At 38.5% G+C, this 25,742-nt stretch overlaps 1 protein-coding gene across 1 annotated transcript in view; it reads left to right on the forward strand.

The window, feature by feature from the left end:
• FOCAD (focadhesin) overlaps positions 1-25,742 on the forward strand; it is a 96,487-nt gene that overhangs the window by 64,232 nt on the left and 6,513 nt on the right. The window contains exons 23-40 of the mRNA XM_063421601.1: positions 2,072-2,164; positions 4,088-4,176; positions 6,334-6,375; positions 7,669-7,777; positions 8,289-8,405; positions 8,760-8,998; positions 10,436-10,525; positions 13,230-13,377; positions 15,216-15,335; positions 16,161-16,283; positions 17,122-17,199; positions 17,615-17,686; positions 17,849-17,951; positions 19,092-19,172; positions 20,230-20,358; positions 21,370-21,485; positions 22,708-22,968; positions 25,048-25,137. Coding sequence (XP_063277671.1) covers positions 2,072-2,164; positions 4,088-4,176; positions 6,334-6,375; positions 7,669-7,777; positions 8,289-8,405; positions 8,760-8,998; positions 10,436-10,525; positions 13,230-13,377; positions 15,216-15,335; positions 16,161-16,283; positions 17,122-17,199; positions 17,615-17,686; positions 17,849-17,951; positions 19,092-19,172; positions 20,230-20,358; positions 21,370-21,485; positions 22,708-22,968; positions 25,048-25,137 — 2,100 coding nt within the window. The remainder of the gene's footprint in view (positions 1-2,071; positions 2,165-4,087; positions 4,177-6,333; positions 6,376-7,668; positions 7,778-8,288; positions 8,406-8,759; positions 8,999-10,435; positions 10,526-13,229; positions 13,378-15,215; positions 15,336-16,160; positions 16,284-17,121; positions 17,200-17,614; positions 17,687-17,848; positions 17,952-19,091; positions 19,173-20,229; positions 20,359-21,369; positions 21,486-22,707; positions 22,969-25,047; positions 25,138-25,742) is intronic.

The following is a 25,742-nucleotide window of genomic DNA, read 5'->3' on the forward strand; positions in this document are numbered from 1 at the left end:
ACAATCCGAACTTCATTTGTCACCTTTCCCTGTGCTTGCTAGTATTAATTGCTCAACACTTAGTGTAGTTGTGGTTACCCTTGATATCCAGTGATAGATGACAAGTAAAGGCTACTGGTTTCCTGTACTGAAATAGCAGTTTGCAGTACTGTTTATATGAAAATCTTCAGCAGTATGTCTAGTCATTTTCAGTTGTAGATGAATTTTGAGTGTTTTTTGTTATGTGAAAATATTCAGTTCCCTCTTTCCTTCCTCATGTTCCACATACCTGCAAAGTGTTTACTGCCATGAAGACAGGTAATTAATAAAAAGCACCTCAGCCATTCTGTTGTCATCAAACACATCCACTTTTAGCTGTTTAGTACACATAAAATTTTAGCTGTTCCTGATAGACGATATTGTGTAGATGGTTGAAATGTCACAAGATGCCTAAAGCTTTGTGAGTAATTCCTGCATGAATACCTGCAGTGTTTTGTTGTCTTTCACAAGTGTGGATAACATGGTGAACTTCACAAATCACTACGAGACCAGTTAAACCTGAATCACAGAATCATTTAGGTTAGAGAAGACCTCATTAGGGCCAATCTTTGACCAGTCACCAGCTTCTCAACTAGACCATAGCACCTAGTGCCATGTCCAGACATTTCTTGAACACCTTCAGGGGTGATGCATACACCACCTCTCCAGACAGTCCAATCCAGTGCTTAACAGCTCTTTACATGAAGAAATTCCTCTGATGTTCAGCCTGAGCTTTCCCTGGCACAGTTTGAACTGTGCACTCTTGTCCTGTCCCTAATTGTCAGGGAGAAAAAGCCAATTCCCACCTGACTACACCCTCCTCTCAGGTGATTGTAGAGAGCAATAAGGTCCCAGTGACCCTCCTCTTCTCCAGGCTACACAGCCCCAGCTCCCTCAGCCAGTCCTCACAGGACTTGTGCTCCACATGCTTCACCAGCTCTGCTGTCTTTCTCTGGACATGTGCCAGCACCTCAGTGTCCTTCCTGAAATGTGGGGCTGAGAAATTGGGGTGTGGTCTCCCCAGTGTCAACACAGAGACAATCACTGCCCTGTTTGTGCTGGCCACACTATTGCTGATCCAGGCCAGGATGTCATTTGCCTTCTTGGCCACCTGGGCACAGCCTGGCTCATGTTTAGCTGTCTGTTGACCAGCAGAAATCTAAATAGTCTAATGTATGAATCTAAAATAATTTCAGAGTAGAGGCAACGGGGAAGACCGGACTTGCTGCAGATTCCTCAGGAACCCAAGGAAAACTATTCTAACTGGAACCTTGACTGCTCATAAACTTTTGGAGCAATTGATAAGCAGAGATGAGAAGGAAGTGTAAATACAATTTTAACGAAAAGGAAGGACTAGAGTTCATGAGTCATTATTAAGATGAGATTAACTTTTTTACTACAGGTCATATTTGTATTGTCTGCAAGAGGGAGTATGTTGTCTTTTTGGATTGACATTTAGAATGTTTTTATTTGCATAGGTGTATTAGTACTCATTCACAAGTCTTTCACTTCCACTGAAAGCAGTGGGCATGGAGCTTTAGGATGGTCCTTTTTTTTTTTTGTTATAAAATCCAAGTGAAGAAAGAACACTGACTGCTTTACATAGATCATTAGAGGCATAAAATAGAGGTGAATAAGCAGGAAGACTCAGTAAAATAATGATACAAGGGGAGGTCAGTTATTTATCTTGGTTAACAATTCTGCTTTTAGAAACATCTAAGATCTTCACAAACTACTAAGAAACATTTGCCAGTGCTGCTAAGTGTTGTGCTTATTGCCTTGTACGGTTCCACTGTCTCTCTGGGATCAATTATTTGTTGCACTACCTGAAGGAACCACTTTTGACTGGCCTGGGTAATGAAGTTGAAAGTAACTTGCTGTGGGTAAAATCGGAAAGAATAAAGCACATGATCATTGTAGTTTCCTACAACCATGTGTAATGGCCTGTGGAAATAAGTGAATGTTTGTCTGCAAATCATAAACTGGAGAACACAGATTCTGCATATGTTAGACTTAATCTAACTGCTTCTAACCTTTCTGGTGTGTTGCACAGGTTAATATTCAGCCTTCTGAATGGCACCACTCCATACTGCTGCCACAGACGTGGTTAGGATTTATGAGTAGAACCTACAGTGCAATCCTGCAGGTAATTTCGAGGTATATAATATTGTGGACATTATTGCTAATTCAAGTGGTATGGGTTTTAATTTTACCAGCAAGAACATTCATACAATTTACAAAAAAAGTAAAGCTTGAGGTGCTTAATTATAACATTTACTAAAAAAATAAAAGTAGTCTTCAGCTACTGACAACACAGTCTCGGATACTTTGTAGAAGTGCAATTCTATTTACAATTCAGGTTCATGCAGGTTTTATTGTATCATCTTGCAAAATGTGTCAATTTTTAGAACTTTCAGAAGATGAAGTTTTAGGTAGAGCTCTAACCTATGGCTTGGGTAGGAAATTTGAAATAATAGTACCACAAAGGAGACAGAAGCTATCGAGGGATGATTCATTAAAAAGAACTTCTCCTTAATCAGCATGTAATCCTGTTGCACTGTATGAGACTCCTCTTTCAATTTTTTCAACCCTGTCTAATGATTAGGGAATATCTTAAATTCTTTCTTTCGTTAGGTTAGCTGACTTGGTATTTAGACCAATGTAGAATAATTTGATTTTCAACAGGAAAATTATCTAAAGAAGGTTTAAGTAATAGCTTCCTTCCAGAATGCCGTCTTTGAGCTGCTAGAAGGGCTTATTTGTTTGTATTTCCAGGCCACATCAGCTGTTTTCAGCACAAGCAGCTCAGATAGCTGAACGAATTCTAGAAGCTTTGACTGCCCCTTGTTTTGCTGTGCAGCAAAAACATACGCTTCTCTCACATTTTCAAAACAATTTTTATCTCGACCATTAACAAAATGCGAGATCCTAAACCAGCCCAGCCCCATTACAAGCCAAGCAGCAGCTATTCAAATTGCACGTTTCGGTTTTCGGGGACATTGTCGCTTACATTTAATAACTTTCCTATTTTGCTTCCCATCCAAGGCCAGATTTCACAGAAGCTTAGCGTGTACCAGATTTTTTCCAAAGGGCATGTAGGATTTCTTGCCATTTTACAGGACAGAAGAGCTTATGTTTTTTGCTTCTTACTTAATCCTTACACTTTTATGATACATTTCATCAGAGGTGGCCAAAACAGACTACAGTGTAAGATGAGTAGTCTGGGTGGTACATAATTCAGTGTTTCTGAACTGCTGTAGTGCCTTATTTTTAGTCAGTGTGTTGTATGTATTCCTTCAGTCTCTGTGGAGGGTCACTGTTTGAGTGAGACCTGGATTTTCAAGATTCACTGTGTTGTATTTTCAGGTTGGTATGTACACCAAAACTACAGCATTCAATACCAGAAAAAAACCAGCGTATGTGCCTGAATTTTTTCATTTAAGGCTTAATACTATGCTAAGAAGCAGTAATTTACAACGTAAACAAGTTAAGTTATAGTTCTCTTATTTGGAGACAGAATGTTAAAGCTGCTTTAGATATTTTTAGGTAACATATGTATGTTACGACATATGTTATAACATGTTATAGGGCAGAATCCATATCACCTCTTTATATGTACAGAAAAAATGGTGTAGGAATTCACAGGGAGGTCAGAGTCAAGTAAAGTCAAAGAACGAGGAATTCTGCCTTAAGCAGAGCATCAATAAAGTGATGTTTTGCTGTTAGACTCTATTTTGGCTAGCAGATTCTAAAGCTCACTCCTTGCTTGTTGTAGCCCTTCCCAAGGGAACTTGGCTCTGCATGTACTAAATAGATGCCTCAGTATTTGTGGTCGTTTATGCCATCTGCAGTTTGTTTTCCTTAATCAGAAGAAAAAATTATGGATTCTTCTCCTTAATATATTGTCTATTACAGTATGATCCCACATGCTAAGCAGTCAAGGTCACTTAAGTGAACTAGCCCTTAGGTTAGGCTGCATGTGTTACCTGAGTATTCTCTGAAGAAGTCTTATGATGTAAATAAATTTTATTATTTAAGATCCATTTCTGACTTTTTTGGAATTCTGCAGGGGAGGCAGGCAGAGCTGGAGATGCAGTTAAAACATGGAAAAGAGGATCCTGAAGAGGTGCAGTACAAACAATTTACAGCCTGGCTATGGTAAGGAAATGCCTGTGTGCTCCTGATCACTTGTAATGGCAAGTAAGGGGACAGAGGAGGGCAAAGTTTTAAATTAATTTTGCAAGTTTAAAGACTGTGTGAGCACTAGTGAAAAAAAAAAACCAAAACCCACCCTGAAATAAAACAGGAGGCACCCACCAGATACAGTGACCATGGTGTGAGAGGGGAGTGGAAAGAAAGACTGTAGTGTAACTGTAAGAATTTCCATATGCATGGGTTCTCAGGTACCTTCCTCTCTAAAGAGCCTGAAAGCTTTGTAAGGTGAGCAGCTGGAAAGAGTGAAAGAATTCAGGGGTTTTATAGGGTGTTTAAGGAGATGGGTTATGCAAAGATAAGAATTTCATTCTTGATAGTTTAATGAGCTGTTGCACTGAAAATACCTTGATGGAAGAAAAGCAAGTCACTATCTGATGTATGTCATGTTGGACTCACACCATGGATGGTAAGCTGGCATTGAGTGTAAGGATGTTGTTTAAAAGCAAGCACATGATGCACACCTTGATCCATATCCTCCACTAATTCTGTTTCAGTCAGGTGAGAGGTGTCTCTCAGTCTGTCAGGATTTAGGCGTGTATGTGCATGGCCAGAAGAAGAAGGTGGGAAGTGGGAGGCTTCACAAGAGAAAAAGCTACCTATCCATGAACAGTATAAATACCTGGGTTTGTACTTGTTCATAAGTGTATTGGAAGCAAAATATGTACGAAGTCAAAATGCTTTTTGTCTGTTTCCATCAAAAAGGTGTGTTACTAAGTCTCACTCAATTCAGAATTCAGAATTTGTGTCTGTTTTATTCCAGCTAATTCTGGAATAGAGGGCTGCATTGTAAGATCCAGAATGCTACAGTGTTGTAGGAAAGATCCTTTATTAATGACTGATCCCTTTCTTGATAGGCCTATAAAAAGGCCTGTAGCAATGCTGCTTTTGTAGATTTCTCCTGAAGGAATTTCTGCTCTGTATTTCCTAAAGGGTGATAATATGAGCTATGTCAAAAATCAACAGAATTCCCTTTATCAGGAAAGAAATCAAAGCAGTAAATGAACTGGAGCCCAGTAGTAGCTTTAGTTTCTTTTCCAGTTCACAATTATTTGCTTGGTTTCTCAGGAACCAGGCTCAATTCCTTGGATCCTAACTTCAGTAGCTGTTAAGCATTTTTGTTGCTCACTGGGGTTAACTGTCCTAATTTTGGACAATGTGGTATAAACTTTAATATTAATTCTTCATTGTGTAAGTTTTGTGATTTTGTTGGGGTTTTTTTGTTTTGTTTTGTTTTGGTTTTTTGCTATTTTGCATTGGTATTTACCAAGCTGTAGATGCTTCTAGTGTGGTGACTTTGAAACTGTGTTGAAAAGCAGTGTGATTATGAAGGAAGATCTGGGTAGGTTTCTTTGGAATCCTGAGTGTAACTCAGTCTTGTAACATACAGCCCTGTTTTAGGAGACAGGCATTTTCAGTCTGAAGTTTCTTTTTCTGTAGAATGACATTCATGGTCATGGTGGAATTGTATATTTTAGAATAGAGGATCTCTCTCCTCATCCACACCTTTCAGTGTAGGAGATTGATTGTGTCTCTGCTTCAATCTTGATGTGAATGCAAAACTAAAAATTGAAAGCAAATAGCCTATTATAAATCAACTACAATAATGTGTAAGAAATTGTAACCATGCTTATGGATTTAATTTAAATTGATTCAGGTTTATATACCATGTCATAGCATAACTGCCTGTAGCGGTTTCCAGAAATACAGTAAGTGTTGAATAAATTGTAATGCTTGTCCTTTATAAAATATTCAGATTTCATTATGTAGAACATCACACAATGATCTGGAAACGTACCTGTTTGATGTGCTCGAAAAGCATATTTATGGTTATTGCATGAACCGGCATTTTACAAAAAGTGGTGTTAAGTCAAATAAAAGTCCTTTATAATACACTGGGAGTATACATGAGCATGAGGAAACTTGCGGTGGTGCATAGATTTCTTACAGATTAAATTCTTCTAATTATTTTGTGCTAGGTCTTCTGATGGGCTAATAAAGTTGTTAATCTAGAATAGACACATGTAAGACAGAAGAGGAATTCAGCTGACTTTATGCTATACTATAATGAACATGGTATAAATTCTTACTGTTCTCTTGCAGGGTCAGAGATATGTTGACTGATGTCATCAAAGGTGCTTCCAAGTAAGAACTGTAAATTATTACAGGTTATGGTTTTTTCCCATATTTTCAATAAAGAGTGGGATGCTGCTCCTTTTCCTCCTAGATCTTGTTAAGATGATCTTTACCTTCATTAAATTTAAAGAATCCAGGTTTCATGAGTGTGTAGATTTAGAAGTTTCTCTCTGAGGTACATAATGAAATGTAGCCTTTTAGAAGCTGATGATAAGTCAGCAAAGGTTTCATGCAGAGATTAGGAAATTACTTAAGGCAAAAGAAACGGAGATGCTTCAAAGAACTTAAGTGAGTACCTTGTTGTAATTATTTGCAAGTACTTCTTATCTGAGAGGAGATAGTTTCACTGTTCCAAATGATGACATTCCACTAAGATTCATGTTACTTGTTTTAAAAAGCAAAATAGAAATGCAGAAAATGTTTTTACTGTGATAATGACATCTTTGGATCTGGAATAAATGCTAGATTGGAAGTGTAGGTGTATTTTTAAGGTGGCAGTCAAGGAAGTTTTTAGAAATGGAAGACTGATGCAAAGAGTCTACTGGCCTGTAAGTGGTCTAATACAGTTATGTTGTTCAGCTGCTTTTGTAAAACAACATAAGAGAGTTCCATCAGGATTATATTGCAATATGTTTTTCTGGGAATGACTAGAATATCAATATACTTCCCTATACAAAACTGAACACAGTCATGTTTTCCCTCCTTTTTGTCAGTGGCAGATTTTCTTTCTTGGTTTCCTTGAAGTTTTGCACTGTCATGGAAGTTAGTACTCTTTGAATCCTATCATTTTCTGTGATGTTAGTGTTTTTCTAGTGCAGAGAAGTAATTCAAAACTTTTTTTTAAGCTGATATTTCCATAATGGCTGTTCTGCTAAATCTTGTCATGCTGTTGCAATGCCGTGGCATCTGCCTCTCTAGCATTCTCCATTTGAAGATGTTTTTGTTTTGTCCTCTATGGAAATGGTACTATCAACTGCTGCATTTCTGTGAGTGCTACTGTTCTGCAGGGCAGCAGTCTTTACTGTAGAGAAGAAAGCTTCTGCTTTTGTATAACTTTGTGTGTGCTAGCCTTTATATGAAAGACAGACAAGAAAAAAAAGACTGAAACACTTCTCCATTCTTTCTCTAATTCATGAAGATGAAATGTAACAGATTTCTGCTGAGCTAGAAGAGAGCCCGATGAAGTTGCTAGGGGCAAAGTCCTTCCCTCCTGGATCAGCTGTAGCGTAACTTTCCTGCTTTGAGATATATATTTTGTTGCCAGCATCTCTATTATGTTTCTTAACTGTTTGTCTTTTTCAGGGACAGTCCAGTGGTGAAAGGAAACTCTATTTTTGCTTTAACTGGCCTTGCAGTTGCTGTAGCCAAATATGAAAGCAGCCTTTCTTCAGACACTGAAGGGGTGCCTGAGGTGAGTGAATCCGGTAGAGGGTCCTTTCTCTTAATGGAATACAGAGAAGTAATATGACCAGTTGTTTGTGGGGCTGGTAAGTGGATGTGAAGTACTTCACATTTTCAAGTTCAAATTTCACCATACTCAGTGAATGCCATCTGTGTCAGATGCTGTGATCTATACAGAAGCGGGTAGAGTGTGTATCACTTGTCACAAGAAGCATAATGTCTAACTCATCTATTTGACCATTTTGACAGATGAGATAGACGTAACTCTATGGACACTGAAAGCCAGCCAAACTCTTTTTTCATAACTTCATGATTTTTGGCTCCACTGAATAGTATTCAATCAAAAGTAGTGTCTGGAGAGTCAGCAGTGACAAGTAAATTATGCTACTTACACTACATAGGAATGACAAAATAATCTCTTTCATGATGGATCACAGCTGGAACATCAGCAGCTGAGCTTCTGTTTAGGTAGAACTTGATTTAAGAAAAAGTAATGACTATTTTGAGTTTGATTTTTATAGACTGAACCTGATTTTATTCCTATGAAACACTGGATTTCCATGGTCACGGAGACCCTCTTGAGTATTGTGAATAGCCGCTACCAACCTAAAGGGCAGGTCTTCCCATGGTTCTATCAGGTATGTGCTGTAGAACTAATAGCAAGGTAATACATCATTATTTCATACCTGGAGTTCTAATAATGAAGTTTCTGGGTTCTGTTTGAGCTGTAGTTGTTGGAATAGAGGAAAACGAAAAATTTTCTTGCTCTTGCTAACTTTCTTTCATTGTGCTTTCTGTTTATATTTGTGTTTGCCTAAAGTTTTTGTCTTCATTATCAAAACGGTAAAAGCCACATGCAAAGAATGTTGGATTGCATTCTGTGCTGCTTCTGTTTGCTATATAGGTGTTTACTTTAAATTCCTCAAATGCTGAGTGTTATTACCTGAAAAGGAGTAAGAGAAAAAAAAATACTCTCTTTTGTGTTTTTGTAGAAATCCTATTCAGGTGAAAATACTGCTAGTATTATAGCTCGATCCTGTGCAGCCACAGCTTTGTCCCTCCTGGTGCCAATTTTCATTGTATCATGCAAGGAGAAGATTGAGGAGGTCCTGAGTATGCTGACTGACAGGTTGCCTGGGAAACCAAATGCTGATGAGTCTCAGGCTGTTCAAATCCACATGGGTCTTGGTTTGGGGATGTTCATGTCACGTTTGTATGAAGAAAAAGTCAGGTGAGAACGACTGTATTTAATGTAGTTGCAAAAGTAATTTCCTTTTTCTGCATGTGGCCTTAAGCTCTGAGGAATTAAAGTATTTACAAGGCATAGGCAAATGATTCTTGAAGGGCTTTGTAATGTTTCTTAAAAGTGCTTCCTATTACCAGTCTTCTCCCCCCACTTTAGCCCCCTCCAGAGCTATCCCAGGTATTTTGTCATTCTTTCAGGATGAGAGACTAATTTTCATATTATCCCAAGGTACAAAGTGTAAAGCAATCAGTTAGAAGAGCAACACATATGCTTTTAAATGGGACTAGTTACACTGGAACACATAATTGTAAAATAATTCTGAGTTCTTATTGGTTCCTTTGTAAGTGGTTCTCTGGACATGGGACAACATTCATTTACCTCATGTGAGTTACACATGTGAGAATGGAGCTACAATGGAAGTAGTGTAATGAACTGTCTTTAAAACGTGCTGTTATAGCTGTGTTGGCAGCACAGAGGTGTTCTGAAGTTGTTAGAAAATGCCTCCTTTTCAGAAAGGTTGACCTCAGTTGCAAATTTCTGCTGATTCCAGAGGAACTGAGAAGTAGGTTTGGCTTTACACTCCTCCAGTTTCTTGATTAACAGGGATTTTGTCTTCCTGTATACCCATAAAAAAAGTTTAATTAGTACACAAGCACAGATACCAAACATTTGATTGGCAGTTGTTAATTTGCTCAGTGAAGCTAATGTTTCCAAGGCACCTGCTTTTGTTAAAACTGAGGCATTGCTGAGTTCTAATCTTCATGGTTTGGTGTCTTGATGCCTTGCTGCAACTGACTCAGTCACATAATTTGAGAATAGACTAATTGTGGATGTTTAATCAGTGGGACAACTGAGGTACACATAAATGTCAAAAGACTCTTGAAGAGAATGAAGTTACATCAGCCCGGTATTTTGGAATATGTGAATCAATATTTAGGGGGTTTGTGTTTGTTTTATTTCTGTGGTGAGATGTGTTAAGTGAATACATTTAACTAACCATTTCTTGCGGACTAGTTTTACTCTTTCACTGCCCTGCATGATTTGAAAGCCTAATCTTACATATTCTTCAAAGCATTGTTTTGCAACAAATCAAAACTCATAAGGATGTAGCTATAGCTTGTATCAGATCATAGTACTTGTTTCCATTAAAGATGTCCTGTTCATTATTAAAATGGAGTACGTTTTATAAGAGGGGAGCCCATATGACATCTTTGGAGTGAGATGCATCTTTTTTAATCTTTTTATCTTCATTTTTAGGCATTGAGGTGGAGAGAGATTGACAGAGCTAATAGTGTGAAATGTCATGAATTTTCAGCTTACAAATAGTAACAGGTCTAGCTAAGATAATGCTTTATCAGGTACCTCCTCCCACTGTCAGGCATTGAATTTATTTTTTGTTTCTGTTTTGGTTTGGTTTTGTAGTGATATACCTGGTCAGCAGATGAACATGGTTCTCATGAAGTCCCTGGATGTGTTGGAGGACTGTTGCTTTGACACCAGTCTGGAGTACAAGTGAGTTTCTTTTATTACTGATGATACTTTATTTTGAATTCTACCTTTTTATTTCACACTTTCTTCCTTAATTCTACACAGAAAAGTATAAGAATAGGATAAGGAGACAGCCCATTCTGAGTACTTCCAGTATTCATCACCAGCTCAGGCGGGCTGGAAAGGCCCTTTGGAGGGCCACATGCTCCCTAAAACAGTCAGTCACAGACTTGGACTACATTGCTTAAGCTTTACAGTCAGGATTTGAAACTCTTAAGACAATAAAACACATCAGTTGCCATGAGACAACTAACATAGCATGGCAGCAGGTTTCTTCCACAGCAGTTACTTATCTTTCAAATCAGGGAAGGAGCCAAGGTATCTTGAGTGGATAAGTTTTTCTTTGATTTTGAGCATTACTCTGCCCAGCTCTTCCGTGTTCAAAAGAAACAGCAATAATTCTCACTTGCCTTTGGCCTCCTTCTGCAGTGCACTTTCTGAAAAGTTCTGAGGAGTCTCAGCTGTGCACCATTGAGCTGTGAATCTGTATAGCTTAGTGAGGATTTCTGTTGCCTTTTGAGTGGCACAGGGTGAGACACACAGTACACAGGAACTGTACCAGCTGCACCCCTTTGCCTGTTGCTGCTGGTTTGTGCAGCCTTTTAGCTGGAGATCAAAGCCTCAGAGAAGAGCCAGGCTAGACCTCTCTGGCAGCAAGAGGTTGCCAGACGAACATGAAACAATGGCAACAAGGGAGGGAAGATTGAAGAGGGGGGTAGTTTTTTGTGATGGGTATGGTTTTTAAAGTTTAAGAGGAAGGTGGTGTCTAGTATGAGCTGTCTGTGAGCCTAGGAGTAATGCAAAGCTGTAAATGGTGCAGAGTTGTCCACATATTGCATTTCTGCACTTGTAAACTGCTGTTCCAAAGGAAGGTCCTTTTCGGCCTTTTCATCCAGTGTGACACTGGCATGATCAGCTGTGAGGCATGAGGATTTTCACCAGTGTTTCACCCTTGCAAAACTGGTGCTCTTCACTAAAAACAGGAGGACAGTGTTCTGAGCATAGGTCTGCTGAGCAGTGCAGGTGTGGGAATTGGCGCTGTCCAGGCTCAGGCTGCCCCCAGTGGAAGGCAGGACTCCCTGCAACCTCTGGCAGTAAAACACTTAAAATGTGCTGGGAAATCTGAGGTATCATGTAGATGAAATATGCCTGAATACTCATTTTATGTAGCTCACAAATGAGGTGGCCAAGTGAGAGCAATTGTTAGTTACAAAAAAGAGGGCAGAGAAGGTAAAGTTTCATTCTGGCTTTAGTCCCCAATTATGTTTTAGGTCTTTTATAACAGCGAATAATATAAAATACTATAGCTCTAATGAGAAATTCCATTTTCTTTCTATGTAGTTTTGTCAACAGGCAGTACTGTAATGAATTTAGAGCTCTTGTATAAAAGCCATGTCCTTGTTTTGTTGGCTATTCATGAATTCAGATCATGACTCAGTTACTTAAAAATGTTTGTTTTATCTTTGCTGGGAAAAAATACCGCTCCCAAGAGACCCCTCCATGTCTTCTAGCTGTGCTCAATCATCCTTAATCCCCAGTTACTGTAAAACATTATCTTAAAAATATTACTGAAGTTGTTCTCAGATGTTACTTTTTTTACCTAGCTGAGTAAAAGCAGCTCTTGCCATTTTTAAGTTGGATAGGAGAGGCTTAGGAGATTGCCTAAGATCCTAGCCATGTTCACTTGACTGCTTGCTGCTTGCTTCAAGCAGTGTCAGGGAGATGTGCAAGGAGGAAAAAAAATCGTCTACAGATAAGAGCTGTTGTGGATGTGTGCCAGTGAGAGATCACCTTCAGAGCAATAAGTGTCTGCTATGCTTTAGTATCTCATGATGGAAGCCAGAACTGTTTGGAAGTTTTCTGACAAAACTGATGACTTGCAACTTGTTATAGGAGCACATATGCAGAATTTAGTAAAAGATCTTTGGTCCAGAATGGAATTTCTGATAAAATCTGGAAAAGAGGCGGAGATGTAGAAATGTTTGTTCCAGCTGCCCTATTACATTATGTCCTTTGAAACTATGTTCTTGGTGCAATTTTCAGTATCCTCAGCTTTAAACAGTTAGTTGTCTGCCCTGATGATATGCAAATTTTAGTACATATGGGTTAGAATGCCCACCTGACCATTCCTGTTGTGCAGGTGAATACCTTAATCTCTACAGCCATCTTAGCAGCTCTTTGGCTTAGTCACTAATTTCATTACTTTTGCAAATGAAACATGTCTTGGAGGAGTCTGACGGCAGCAAATGCTAGTACACCCAGTGAACCTGCAATTAATATGTTTAACTGATATTTCCTAGTTTATACTGTTATCAGGACAAATCACACATAGAAATCTGAATCCCTATTTCCTTCGTAGTAGTTTATGCTGCTTGCTGTTGGGGCTACTGGTTCTTCAGAGGCAGAAGGAGTAATGAGGCTGTATGTGTAGGATTTATTATTTAAATACACATTTTCTTCTTATGGTCTTCTTTCATCTGGTATTTCCTGAAAATGATGTGCGAAATAAAAACCATTTACGAAATTGACTGTGGTAGTAAAATATCTGCAGAGCTAGTTATCAGGCAATGCCAAGCGGTCTCCTTGCCCACAAATTTTGTTGGGGTTTAAAGGGAGTTCAAAGCAGCCAAAGCATACTTAATCCTTTCTCTTTTGTTTTCTATTAAAGCACTGGATGTATTTTAGGAGTAGGACTTGTTCTTTCATTTATGAGTCACAGTAGCCAAACAGAATCCCGAGTGCATGTTACTACTTCATTGAGAAAACTCTGCAAATACCTGGAAAGCAGTGAAGACCAAAGCAGAGGAGTCCAGGAGGTATGACCTATTTTATCACAAATTTTAAATCTTCCTTTTATTTTGATGCCTCCCTTTAATAACTACAATCTTTTTGCTGAAATTTTTAACCTGTGGTACTGGAAGGCTTGATTTCTACTTTTTCTTTCACAATATATGGGTTTATGTCTTCTGAGGAAAAAAAGCGACAAGAATAGAATAATGTGTAATGCTTACACACATTAATAAACTGCCTGAAAAGATAGCAGACATGCTCCTTTACAGGTCTTCTTGAATTTCTTAACCTCAAATTAAATTGTTGAAAGTTGGATCATGAGTAACTATGGAGATGGGTCTCTTATATACAGTTGTTTATTGCTCATCTGATCTACTAAAAGCAGACAAGTTACTCTCAGAGAGAACTTAAATGCTAATACTTCCTCCCTCAATATGCCTTCTGTGTGCTTCTTTGAAATTTGGTGTCACCTGCTAATGTGATTTTTGTACTAGTACCATGCTGCTATGGCCCCATTTACTATTGTCTTTATGTTTTGAACACTTAAACTGAGCCCTACATTTCAGGGAATTTTTTTCCAGGATATGTCCTGGAAGTTTTGACATGGTACATGTTCTTAGCCTATAACTCTACTGAGGTAAAACTTGAGAATGAAAGCTGATGAAATTCAAATAGTTTGCGACAGAAAACAATAATCAGAACAAGCAGATGTTTTGCACAAGAAAAGCAGTTCTGCCTGTACATGACGTGTGTAAGCCTGGAGCAGCTGAGCAGTTGAGTTGCATAATCCTATGTTTTTTAATGGGAGTTAATAGAGATTGATAGTATTATTCTTTTCCCCCTGTTGGTAGCATTCTGGAAGCTCTTTATTACACATGTTCTTCGATGGAGTTTTAGTTTTTTGGCAGTACATATGTACTGGGGATTAGCCTTTTGCAGTTTATGGTTCATGCATTAAAATTACTTACAGCTATGAAATAATTTATCAGTCCCCAGAGATCTTCAAGTGCAGTATTGAAATGAAACTGAGTTCAATGCAGCAACTGCTGGAATGCAAGGCAGCAGCTGCTCAACATCATGAGATGGTTTGGGATGAAAAGCAAAACCTACCCTTTGCAATTAAAACCTCTGTAAGGATTTGTAAAATTTGGGCAGCACTCTAGGATGAATGCTACTATATGAGATACACAAGAGGCTCTTTCAGAGCTGTAAATTACTTGGATATAACCCAGTACTTGGGAAGTAATTTTGGCCTGCCGCAGCAAGAGGTACAATCTGCACATTACTTGCTACAGGTCAAATTGATGTCAGTCCTGCACAGTTGGCGGGTGCTCTCTGCTTCCCTCAGAGTCGTGTTGCTCTGCTGCTTAACTTCAGTACGGAGGGGGTTAAAGAGTTGGCACGCTTGCTTTGTTGGTAGTTTAGAGTTCACTTCCTTATTCTCATTCTGTTCTCTAAGGCAGGAGAACAGAAAAGCAATGTTGCAGAATCCTTCTGCAAGGACAAGAGGTTGGTGTGGTGGGCTGTGTGTGAGACAGTTCTACATGCTTATTTTCTGGCCTGGTGGACCTGCTTGTAGTCTTGATGGGAACAGAGCATGCTGCGTATGCTTAAAAAAATAATGATCAGATACTTGTGTTGAGAGAATAGCTACATTTGTGTGGAAGGTCAGGAGTTTGACCTCTGTAAAATTGGAAGTACTTCCAAGCTTTAGTTGTATTTGTTTAACCTAGTCTTTCAGAAAAGGAATAAATACCTGAAAATATAAAGCGAAAATGTTATGTCTTTTCTATCGTTTTGGCACATTATTCAATGTGACCATTGCCACAATGAGCACTAGTTAATGGAGTATTTTTTTTTTCAGGTGCTTGCCTATTCTGTGGCCTGTTCCTGTGTCTCTGCTTTCAGTGTTGGAATCATAGAAGCAGCTGAGGCTGAGCAGGCTATGAGCAAGCTACGGACCTTAGCAGAAAATAATCAGCAGGTAATAATTCTATATTTAGGATTTGCTTCAGTTCTCTCTCTCTCTTTATCTATTTAATATTACTTTACCTGAACTATAATTCAAGACAATTATATAGATCTACTTTCATCATTAACTAATACCGAATGTATTTTGCATACCATGCAATTACTAAGACTACCACTTGATTCATTAATGCATATAGAAATTACCAGACAGTGAAATAAAAGCAAATTGTATGTGTTTAATTGTATTTAGACGAGAAATTGTTACGTTTGATGTCTTTAGTCCATGTACCCTGCCATTTATTGTGTCTTTTATAGCATATTTCTATAAATTCTTTTTCTTGGTGGGGAAATACATCAACTGGGCTGTTCTGAATTTTTGCTTTCCCTCAACCACCTGACAGTGCATCATAACTATAGCCACAGCTTCCTCCAAGTGTGTTTTTTATCCCTAGTGTCCTAGAGTACCCCTCAAGTTGCCAAAAATAATCTCAGTATTTTAGAGCAAGTTCTTTTCTGGTTAATGTTTGCCCGGAAATGAAGGAGGCAACCATTTTGAATCAAAGCTTGCTATTACATTAATCAAATGTTCAGAATGTTTATCTGAAAAATAGGAAGTCAGAGCTCACTATTTGTGCTAGAGCTTTTTATCTTCATATCATAAAATATACTCTAAAACAAAGACACTATGTGCCTAAGATCTAATCTCAGAAAATCCCATGTCACTTGAAATATGAAAGCATCTGTTATTCTAGACAAAGACATTACCTCTAATTCTTGGGAAATAAATACAGACTGCTTTGTAAAATCTGTTTTTAATTAAGTTCTTTTCACCTTACAGACCTACAGTTTTGCTTTAGCTTTAGGTGCGATAGTACATGGATTGTCAGCTTGTGGTCATGGGAAAGCTGAAGACCTGAGTAACAGACTAATACCAGCCTGGATAAAAATCATGCTTGCAGAGGTAAAGGAGTTGGAATGCATATCCTGGGTTTTGTACTTGTTTTGTTATTTTGGGGTTTTTTGCATGGGTGGGGATAGAGGAGGAGGTGGGGAAGAGATGGTGCGGGGTTGAAAATTAGCAGTAGGAACATAATTTTGCTTGCTTCTGCAGGAGTGATGCTAGGAAAAGTTATGACTATCTGAATATGGTGTTTGATTGATATTTGAAAGCAAGAGTATAACTTTGGGCTGTTTGCCAAAGGGAAAAAAATCCCTGTTTCTCTTCTGCTTGGAAAATCTGTGAGAAATGCTTATCTCAATGAGGTCTTAATTTGGATGTTTTCCCTAATTTGGAACATTGCCCAAGGATAAAGTCTAGGTTATTAAGTGAAAATGTCTTGTGAAATCAGGTGCTGCTTGTCAAAACTAGAAAAAATAAGGGTGATTATAGTGCCTTAGTCATTACAATCATTTCAATTTATCTGGAAAAGTTAGGTGTTTCAAATCAAACCCTAAACTTACACATTAAGATTGCAGCTGAAGATAATTACCAATAAAGAAACTGGTTTTGAGTTGAATTACACGGGCATATTTTGTGGAATACTGATTTTGCTGGGGAAAAAGGTGATTTGTCAATCCATGATGATTTCAGATTTGGAGGAGAGAGGAGGAAGGTCCACATAAAGCTTTCATTCATCAAGAGAGTAGTAGTATCTGCCATGCTGGAGTCTGATCTGAAAAGGCTGGGATTGGAGGTTTACTAATGATGGCAGTCATGGTTTTAGCGTTGGAAGAAACAAGCATTTTGTCCTACAGTAGTGTCATCACTTTGGCTCACTGGTCCTGAATTATGCTTCCAGGGTTCTCCAACAATGGAGCGTCTGGCTGCTGTCAGTGGGCTCGTTGCACTGGTGGGCTCTGAAGGAGCCATGATACAGGTGACAATATGCTTATTTTTATATATTCTTATTCTCTCTCTCTCTCTCTCTCTCTCTCTATATATACACCTTAATCTCATGGAGAAATCTGTCTAGAAGGCAAGATGGTATGCATCCTCCCTGTTCCTACAGCAGTGGCTATAAACCAGGACATCACACTTTTGCAATAATTCAAGTTGGGTACAAACCAAGCAATATTGAACTGCAATGCATAAAATGGGTTTTGTTCCATTTTGCTATCACATGCAATGCCACTGGGGAAAAGTTTACAGCCGTGCAAGCTTTGTCCTTTTCTCTCTCCTGCTCCTCAGAGAAAGTCATGGGTGCAAATGTAGTCTGTTTTCAGAATTTTTTGTTTGTTGCTTCTTCTTTTACGTCTTACAAAATTCACCTTTTTTTAATTTTTCTCTTGCAGCTGAAATCTGACAGCATTCAGTCCTCACAGTTTCAAACTAAGCGGAATGAAGTGATCAGAACCCTTACACAGGTAAGAAGGTAGCCTCTGTTTCCTCCTCCCGTGTGAAGCATACCTTCATACCTTGCACAAGCAAGCCAGGTCTTTTTGAAGGAAACTACATAATGTTTGTATCCAGCTTGAACGAGGCAGTGTAGGGAAATTTGTCTAACTAGTGGTTTGTTGTCTCAACAGATAATTAGTTTTTCAGAGCAGATTGGTCTTCAGACAAATGCAGCAAGGCTTCTGGGACGTCTTCACATGTCCTGTTCATCTTCTACTCAGAACAGGGCATCTGGTAAGATACTTTATTACTACTTCTTAAAGGAGATGTAGAAATAGCACATCACTAAAAAAACAGTTAGGGATACATTAGATAATACAAATTAGACAATGCAGCCCTGTGAAGGACATGACAGCCTTTGAATCAGAGATCTCATGGTCCTGTGTGCCTAAAGGTTGGAACTTGAAGCCGGAATCAGTGTGCTGAATAGGATCCCCCACAGCTGCTTTTACTTGTAGTATGAAAGTAAGGTTCTAAATTGTTCTGGTCGAACTTGTATATTGCTGCTTTATTTTTTGATAGCATAAACTGCAAACAGGTTTTACAGTTCCTATAGCACATATGTTTGACATCTACTCCATCCCTTTCAGAACTGATAATCTACTACATGTTTTAGCACTTCCCACTGCATAAAAAAAGTCAGTACTTAAAAATGAGTCTATAACAAGACCAAGCTGACTTTTTAAAAGGTTTTCTTTTAGAACAGGTCTTCTCTAGTTAGTTGAAATAAAAAAAAAATTTCTGTGCCCTTTCAGGGTGGCTTATACATCACTAACTTCAGTATTGTTTCAATATCTGCTGCAAAATAAAGACCAGATAATTAATCATTAATTAAATACCAGTAATAAGCACTAACTGTTGAAGTTGAAGCTGTTCACTTTGGTGTGAACTAAACTGGGAATCAAAAATACAAAATGTAGATGAACATCACAGAGAAAAGTCCCTCAAAGCTGCTGCTTTTTTGTATGCCTGCATGCATGCATGCCTAAGGTCAGAGAGCTATTATCTTTTTAAGGTTAATTAGATAGACTCTGCTACATTAAACTTACTAAAATTTTGAAGTACTCCCTTTCAAACCCCAACTTGCAGTTCCCAGTGTATTTTTAAGGAAGATCTTGTCCCTGGCTTTTCAGTTGATCTGTGAATTTGTTTTTTCAGACCTGGCACCTCTCACCACCAGAAGCATTTAGCTTGCCTTAGAGGTGAAAAGGCCAATATGTCTGTCAGTCCTGTGATCTCAATACTCTGAGTCACCTAGAGAATCAGTTAGCTCAAACACAGCTCAAATTTGGCATTTAAATTTACATGGGAGCAGAAGGTTATAGTATTTGCTGATGATGTTTTAGAATATAAGCAGTCTTTTTGTCTTCACAGTTCCTCCAGATTTTAGCTACTTACCTGTAAACAGCTTTATCAGGGCAGCCATTGACTTTGCCATTGAAAGTGGAAAGAAAGGTAAGGATCAAACTACAGTGTTCCTCTGGGAAATTTGCTACAGCTATAAAAACTGACTTTAAACACTTGCTTTTATTTGCTAAGAGAACTTTTCTAAGTATAAATTTGAACTTCACTAATGTGATGTATTTAAAATAGAAATTTAATTACACTCAAAAAGATAAGGTAATATTGTGTAGTTAGGACTTCCATTTTCTCCACCTAATTTTTGACATTTAAAACACTTTTCCCTTCCCTCTCCGTTGGTGAGATGATGTTTCTTCCCTGTGAGAATGAAAGTCAAATAATTTTAAGTGTTAAGCCTGTATGCTCTGTTAATACTCCATCATCAGATTGACTTTATGCTTCCCCTTATTTGAGTGATGCTGGTTCAAGATTCTCTGTAACAGAGTGGTATATTAAACAGATTGCTGCTGTGATAGATTCAAAGAAGCCTTAAGAAAGTATGGTCTTACATGAGGAAGCCTGGTGAAAGAGATGTCTTGGGGTAGTCTTAAGGAAGATAAAGAGACAATTACTCCTTTGTGGAGCTAAGTGAGCTCACTGCTGTTCTATGAAGCAAGTTTTGCTTTAAATGGAGGTTTTGATTCCATGTTTTGATTCCAGGAGGACTGAGTTAACTTATGTTGACATAACACAGTATGTAGCAAAGGTTAGCACTTATCTGGCTGTTCTTTTGGCCTTCAAGTACAAGATGAGAAAGGAAAGCAGAGTCAGAAAACTTTGCTGTTCTTCCAATAAGAAATGCAAAAATACTACCTTACTAGATGAAGAATATCTGTATTAACTTGTAAACTGACTCAAAAACAAGGGACCAGAAAGTTTCTATTTATTAGTAACAAAAACATTTTGACAGGAGATTAAAAATGTAACTGTTCATTATAGATGAGATGAATAATTCTCAGATGCAAAAGGAAGTAACAATGATTTTGTAAAACTTTTCAGTTTTTTATTACAGCTTGAACTAGAATACAGTGTTCACATTTTTTTGCTGAGCTGTTCAGCTGTGTGATATGTGTGTATAAAATTCAGGCTCTGTCTGAATCTTCTGTTCTAGGCCCTGAATCTGTCCCAGCTGAGCTGGTGAAAGTAGCACTGGCACCGATTGCATTAGTTGGAGAAAGCCATCAGTATCCACCTGTAAACTGGGCATCCATTCTTTCTCCTTTGATGAGGCTGGACTTTGGTAAGAGTAGTAGTTTTCTATTAAGACTTTTGTATTTGTCACAAGAGTTCTTTATTAATGCAGCTTTCACAAACTTTGGAGCCCTCTTCAGGACTTGAAGTTAGTGCAGTGTTTCATTTTATTATGCTTTCAAGACTGATTTTATAGTGTTTGCAAGTATTTATTTGTCATCACCATGTGAACATCGTTTTAACTGAAGAAAAACTAAAGATCAGAGCTGAGAAGTTCCCTAAAACACTGGTGAAAGTGGCCTGAATATTTCATTTGAACTATTTATGTAAGAGCCTATCAGAAAACCTAACTGATTGTATCCTGTTCTGAGTACTTGCTAAGTGCTTGGTCTAATGCCCATGTCAGAGCCTGCATGCAGTGTTTTCACATATTTGAAATGTTTGGTAGTTCATCTAGCTATCACTAGTTTGAAATATACTTTCTACTAAATTACACTGGGTGATAATTTTCAAAATAATGGAAAAAAATTTCCTATACTGAGGTTTGCAGTTTTTATGAGGAATTGAAACTTGTTAACTCTCTGGAGGGGTTTTTTATTCTGGCTTTTCACTTAGGAGTCTTACATTTGTAAATCAGGGAATTTGCAGAGGAAACAGTTATGTGTGTTTTGTGGCTGGTTTTAGATTTCAGACAGCATCATAGTCCAGGAATATTGACTCATTTTCCTTCTTTGGATTAAATCTTAACTTTATTTGGCAAGGAGGGTTTTTTTTTTAATTTTTACGTTTCTTAGCATTCCCACATTTTTGTTCCTGAGTGAATTGAAATAACTTCAACAAATGCTGATATTTCTTGCCGAAAGTGCATGAATGGAAACAGGAGTCTTAGGAGTTAGGAGTCTTCTAACATGTACGTTTTAAAAGCTTTAAGTAGGATTTTTAGAAAAACACGTTGTAATGTAGTGCTGTAGTCGAACAGTAACCCTCTTTTTTTATGAGTTGAGAACAAAATGGAAGGGAAAATAATTTCTTTATACTTTTTTTTCCCCTTCTCTTTTAGGTGATGAGGTAAAACATCTCTGCCTTGAACTGGCTGTGACGCAGGCTCAGTCATCTCAAAATGCAGCAATGCTTTTAGGAATGTGGGTGGCACCTCCCCTTATCTACAGTCTCAGTGTACGTATGTCAGAAAACTTGTGGGAGCTCAGCACCTCTTTCGTATAAAATTCCTCAGTGACAATGTTCAGGCTGTCTCACCAGAAAAGGATTACTGGGTTCAGAATTCTTCAGAAATACCATTTAGTCTTATTTATAGTGAGAGAAAGGTTATTCTGGGGCCTTGAAATTCAAGGCAGACTTAAGACTTGCTACACTGATTTTACTTTACTGCTTAAGACTTTTTTCCTCTCTCTCATTTCATGCTATAGTGCTGGTAACTTGGAGACATAAAGCATGGCACATAGGGAGAAAAGGTATTTTTTACTATACTAGGTGCTAGTCTTAATAAAAAGGTCCACCCTAATTTGTTCAAAAGCTTTCCTACTTTTTCTAGCAAGGTCTCTTGATCTAGCTAACTAGTAAAAAAAGCTATGTCTTGAAAACCTTGCCTTAATTTTGTAGATACCTGAAGGTATAATCAAATTCAGTCTTATCCTTAATTGATGCTTTAGTCTTCTGGAATTAAAGCATGGATTCCATGGTACAGTTTGTAAAACTCCCTGAATCCCAGAGAAACTTGACTGCACATTTCTGTCATTTTGTATAAGTTCAGGAGCAGATTCATGACAATTCTCAGAAAATTGTTTGTTTCTGTGATCTCTTCAAGGAGCGTTTTTTGTTTTAATTCATTAGTCTTAGATATGCAAACATCTGCTGGAAGTTTTAAAGGTACATCATTGGTAAGGTACCAAAAAAAAAAGATTTTATTTCTGACTACCACTTTTCCAGCTGCAGTGGGAATTTGAGGTCACAAAATGAGGTGAGCCACAGGGTATGTAAGCTCTGCATTTTGTACAGGTTATTCATTCTTCTTCACTATCTAGCAAAATTAATGGTTCTATGGCTATCATACTTCTGTCCTTGACTCTCCAGACAGTCGTATGCTTTATCTAGGAATGCAGTGGGCACCATGTAATAAAATTGCTCTACCCATGTGGAGGTGTGATGTCTAGGATTCATTGAAAGTAATTGCTTCAATTTTTAATGAAAACAGAATATCACTCTTTTTAATTCAAAAAATACATCAAAACAGGGAAGAAGAAAAGAGCTGAGAAATATTTATGACTTTAAGTGCTTTTGTAAGTGGTTTTTGAGCCACTCTTTATAATTTTATTCAGCAGTAGTTCAAGGTCAGTGAAGACCTAGAATTTGAAACCGAGCAAACGTTTTCCTTTTTCAGATGAAAACTCAAAAATACCTTTTCATGTCCCTGTCCCTGTGGATGCAACATGTTGCAGAAGACAAACTGCAGTCTTTTACAGAAGTGCTTCTGATACAACAATTTGAAGTGAGAAACCGCACAAAAAGTCCAGAAATTTGCCAGTGTGTTCTACAGGGGCTCATCCAGGCAATGAAACTTCCCAACCCTGCCCAGTTTTGCTGGAGCTTTTTGTGTCAGGCTGTGGAGAAAATATATGAGCTTCTTCCCAATGAGGTTCAGGTAAGGAGTATGTATGAGGTGTGTGAACACTGATGCATCTGATTCGAAACATGAATTTGATGTACAGTTTTTAATGGTATTAGTTAATTTCAGTTTAAGTTACTTTTGGTTATTTTAGAATTTGGTGTTGTGAAACCAACCTAATGTGCACGCCTCCCGTATAAACAATTCGGTAATGGAAAAATGCAGTATTAGTACTGAAATAAATCTTACTGGAAGAGAAGAAGTGGACAATGAAAAGGCTTTTTCTCACAGAGGATTCTGCTTCTCACAGTGATTTAAAGAAACTGTTTAACTATAGAAAATACTTCCAAAGAATGGCACTTAGCCATTAAAAACAAAATAAATTTGAAAATATTTGAATACCATTATTCTTGTAGATTTATGTATATTGTATCCTCCAGCAGATACAGGATTTCTAAAATAGATTAAGTAAAGTGACACTGGGGTTAAATTAATTATTCATCATTATCATTGTTATAGGTTGACACAGTTTGGTTTTTAGTTAAGTGGAAACAGTTCCCTGTCAGGACCTTGGAATTGTTTGAGACAGGCACCTATCAGAGTCCATTTCTGAATACTAACATATTGTTTGACCATTGAGAAAGCTAGATGCGACTTTGAGGAATACCCATATAACATTCTGGGTGAGGGCAAGTCTTCCCTTTCCCCCGGGTCACTCGCAGAGGTGACATCGAGCCAGGCCGTTCTCCCGGCGCGGCCCTGCTGCTCCCTTCCCCTTGGGGGCAGTCGGCTCAGGCCTGGCCGTGCCTCTGGGCCCCGGCGGCCGGCGGGGGAGGGACCGGAGGGCTGGAGCCAGCCGAGCCGGGAGGGAGCACCAGGAGCTGGGCCCTGATAACACCTTTGGGCCCGGCTGGGCCGAGCCCACCCCAATTGCCACCGAGGGATGGGCAAGGACCGCCCCTACTCCACCTCCTCCGTGACTCCCGGGCTGAGAGGGGAAGGGGGGGAGAGAAGACAAGCGCACCCTCTTCAGAGCGGCTGATCACATCGACCATCGAAGACCTGGGCAGATTAACCCTTTCTTGGCAACCTGCAGCTTTCAGAGCTCCAACCTTTCTTTGAGAGAGAGAAGAAAGAAAGAGTAATTTAACACTAGAAAGAAAGCATGATAAAAAGTCAGCAAAAGAACTGATAAAGATTATTAGAGGAAGGGATTGAGGAAGTGGACATTTCTGACTGGCTTCTCTGGATGTAAACCATGGAAACTGTACTAACATATCCCTTAAATCATGGGAAAGATATGTATTTAGGGAGATGTTCAAATTTGTGTGTGGATTTTGAACAAAGGTATGTGTGATGGACTAAGTGATACTGATCTTATGAGATGCTTGAACAGAGATAGAGATAAGTCCATTGTGCTTGTAAAATGTGAGATGGTACCTCTGTTCCCTGAGAAGAAGAATCCTTTGTTCCTTTGAGTTGTGCGTCTTTAAAAGGTGACACCTTAATATGCAAAAGTCTAGACTCATGACCTATAAGCAGCCTTGGAAACTGCTAATGGGAGGGGTCACAGAAGCAGGGTTTTTACTGGGTGGCTGGTTTTTGTGGCAGGCAAAACCCACACGAGGACTGTTTTAAGTTGTCAGTGAGATCCATGGGACATCAAGAGAGACTCCTCTCCCAGAGTGATGAAAGATTGTGTTTAAATGGTGAAACTGACTGAAAATCATAGTTTTGTCTCTCTGTGTTGGTTGTGGGAAAGTGAACTGTTTGTGGGGAAGGGAGAAGGGTTTTGAAGGGTTACAATTTTCCTTTTTTTTTAATTTCAATTTTTTTTCCTTTTTCCCCCCTCCCTTTACTGTGTGTTAATAAAACTATCTTTGCAACTTTTAAGTTAGGCCTGTTTTGTCTTTTTTCTCCCAAAAGTCCATTTCACAGAAAGAAAAGAGAGTAAGCACAAAAACCATCACAAATTTGGTGCATTGGCTGGGAAAAGTTAAAATTGGTATACATGAAACTACTACAATCATTAACAAGTTCCTAAACTCACCAATTTTGATGATGAAGAAAGCCGGCAATAGACATTTAGTCATGCATTTACTTTTCTGTTTGCAGAGAGGTGAACTGGAGTTGTATATTGATGTAGCAAGATGTATTTCAGAAATGGGTGATTCAGAGATCAATCGCATTGTCCAGATCTCCAAGGTAATTACATTTTAATTCTGCTCTTTTATCACCAGATCATGTGAAACCAGCAACCTTGTCATTTTTGTTGTCACCAGACTATTTTAGCTTGTTGAGAGCATTTAATTGTTTTATCTGACATGTAGATAAGAGGGCTCTGGATCTAATCTGCAGGCAGTAGAGAGAAGCAGAAGTGATAAGAATCCGTATCCCAAACTTTCTCAAAGCAACTGAAATACTTATGATTTCGCCTGGGAGGTTTGAACCAGAGAGTCTTAACTAACTTAGGTGGGGGTTGGCCTCTTCTCTCAGGCAACCAGTCCCAGACAGGACGAGAAGACACAGTCTTAAGCTGCACCATGAAAGGTTTAGGCTGGACATTAGGAAGAACTTCTTCACAGAAAGGGTGATTAGACCTTAGAATGGGAATGTCACACCAGGGGGATGGTGGAGACACTGTCCCTGGAGGTGTTTAGGGAAAGACTGGATGTGGCACTCAGTGGGGAGGTCTAGTTGACATGATATTGTTCAATCATATGTTGGACTTAATAATCTCATAGGTCTTTTCCAGCCTACCTGTTCTGTGATTCTAGGAATGACTGTGTTAGCAGAACAGGAATGGTGTG

The sequence above is a fragment of the Prinia subflava genome, chromosome Z, assembly GCF_021018805.1.
Source record: "Prinia subflava isolate CZ2003 ecotype Zambia chromosome Z, Cam_Psub_1.2, whole genome shotgun sequence".
Taxonomy (NCBI): domain Eukaryota; kingdom Metazoa; phylum Chordata; class Aves; order Passeriformes; family Cisticolidae; genus Prinia; species Prinia subflava.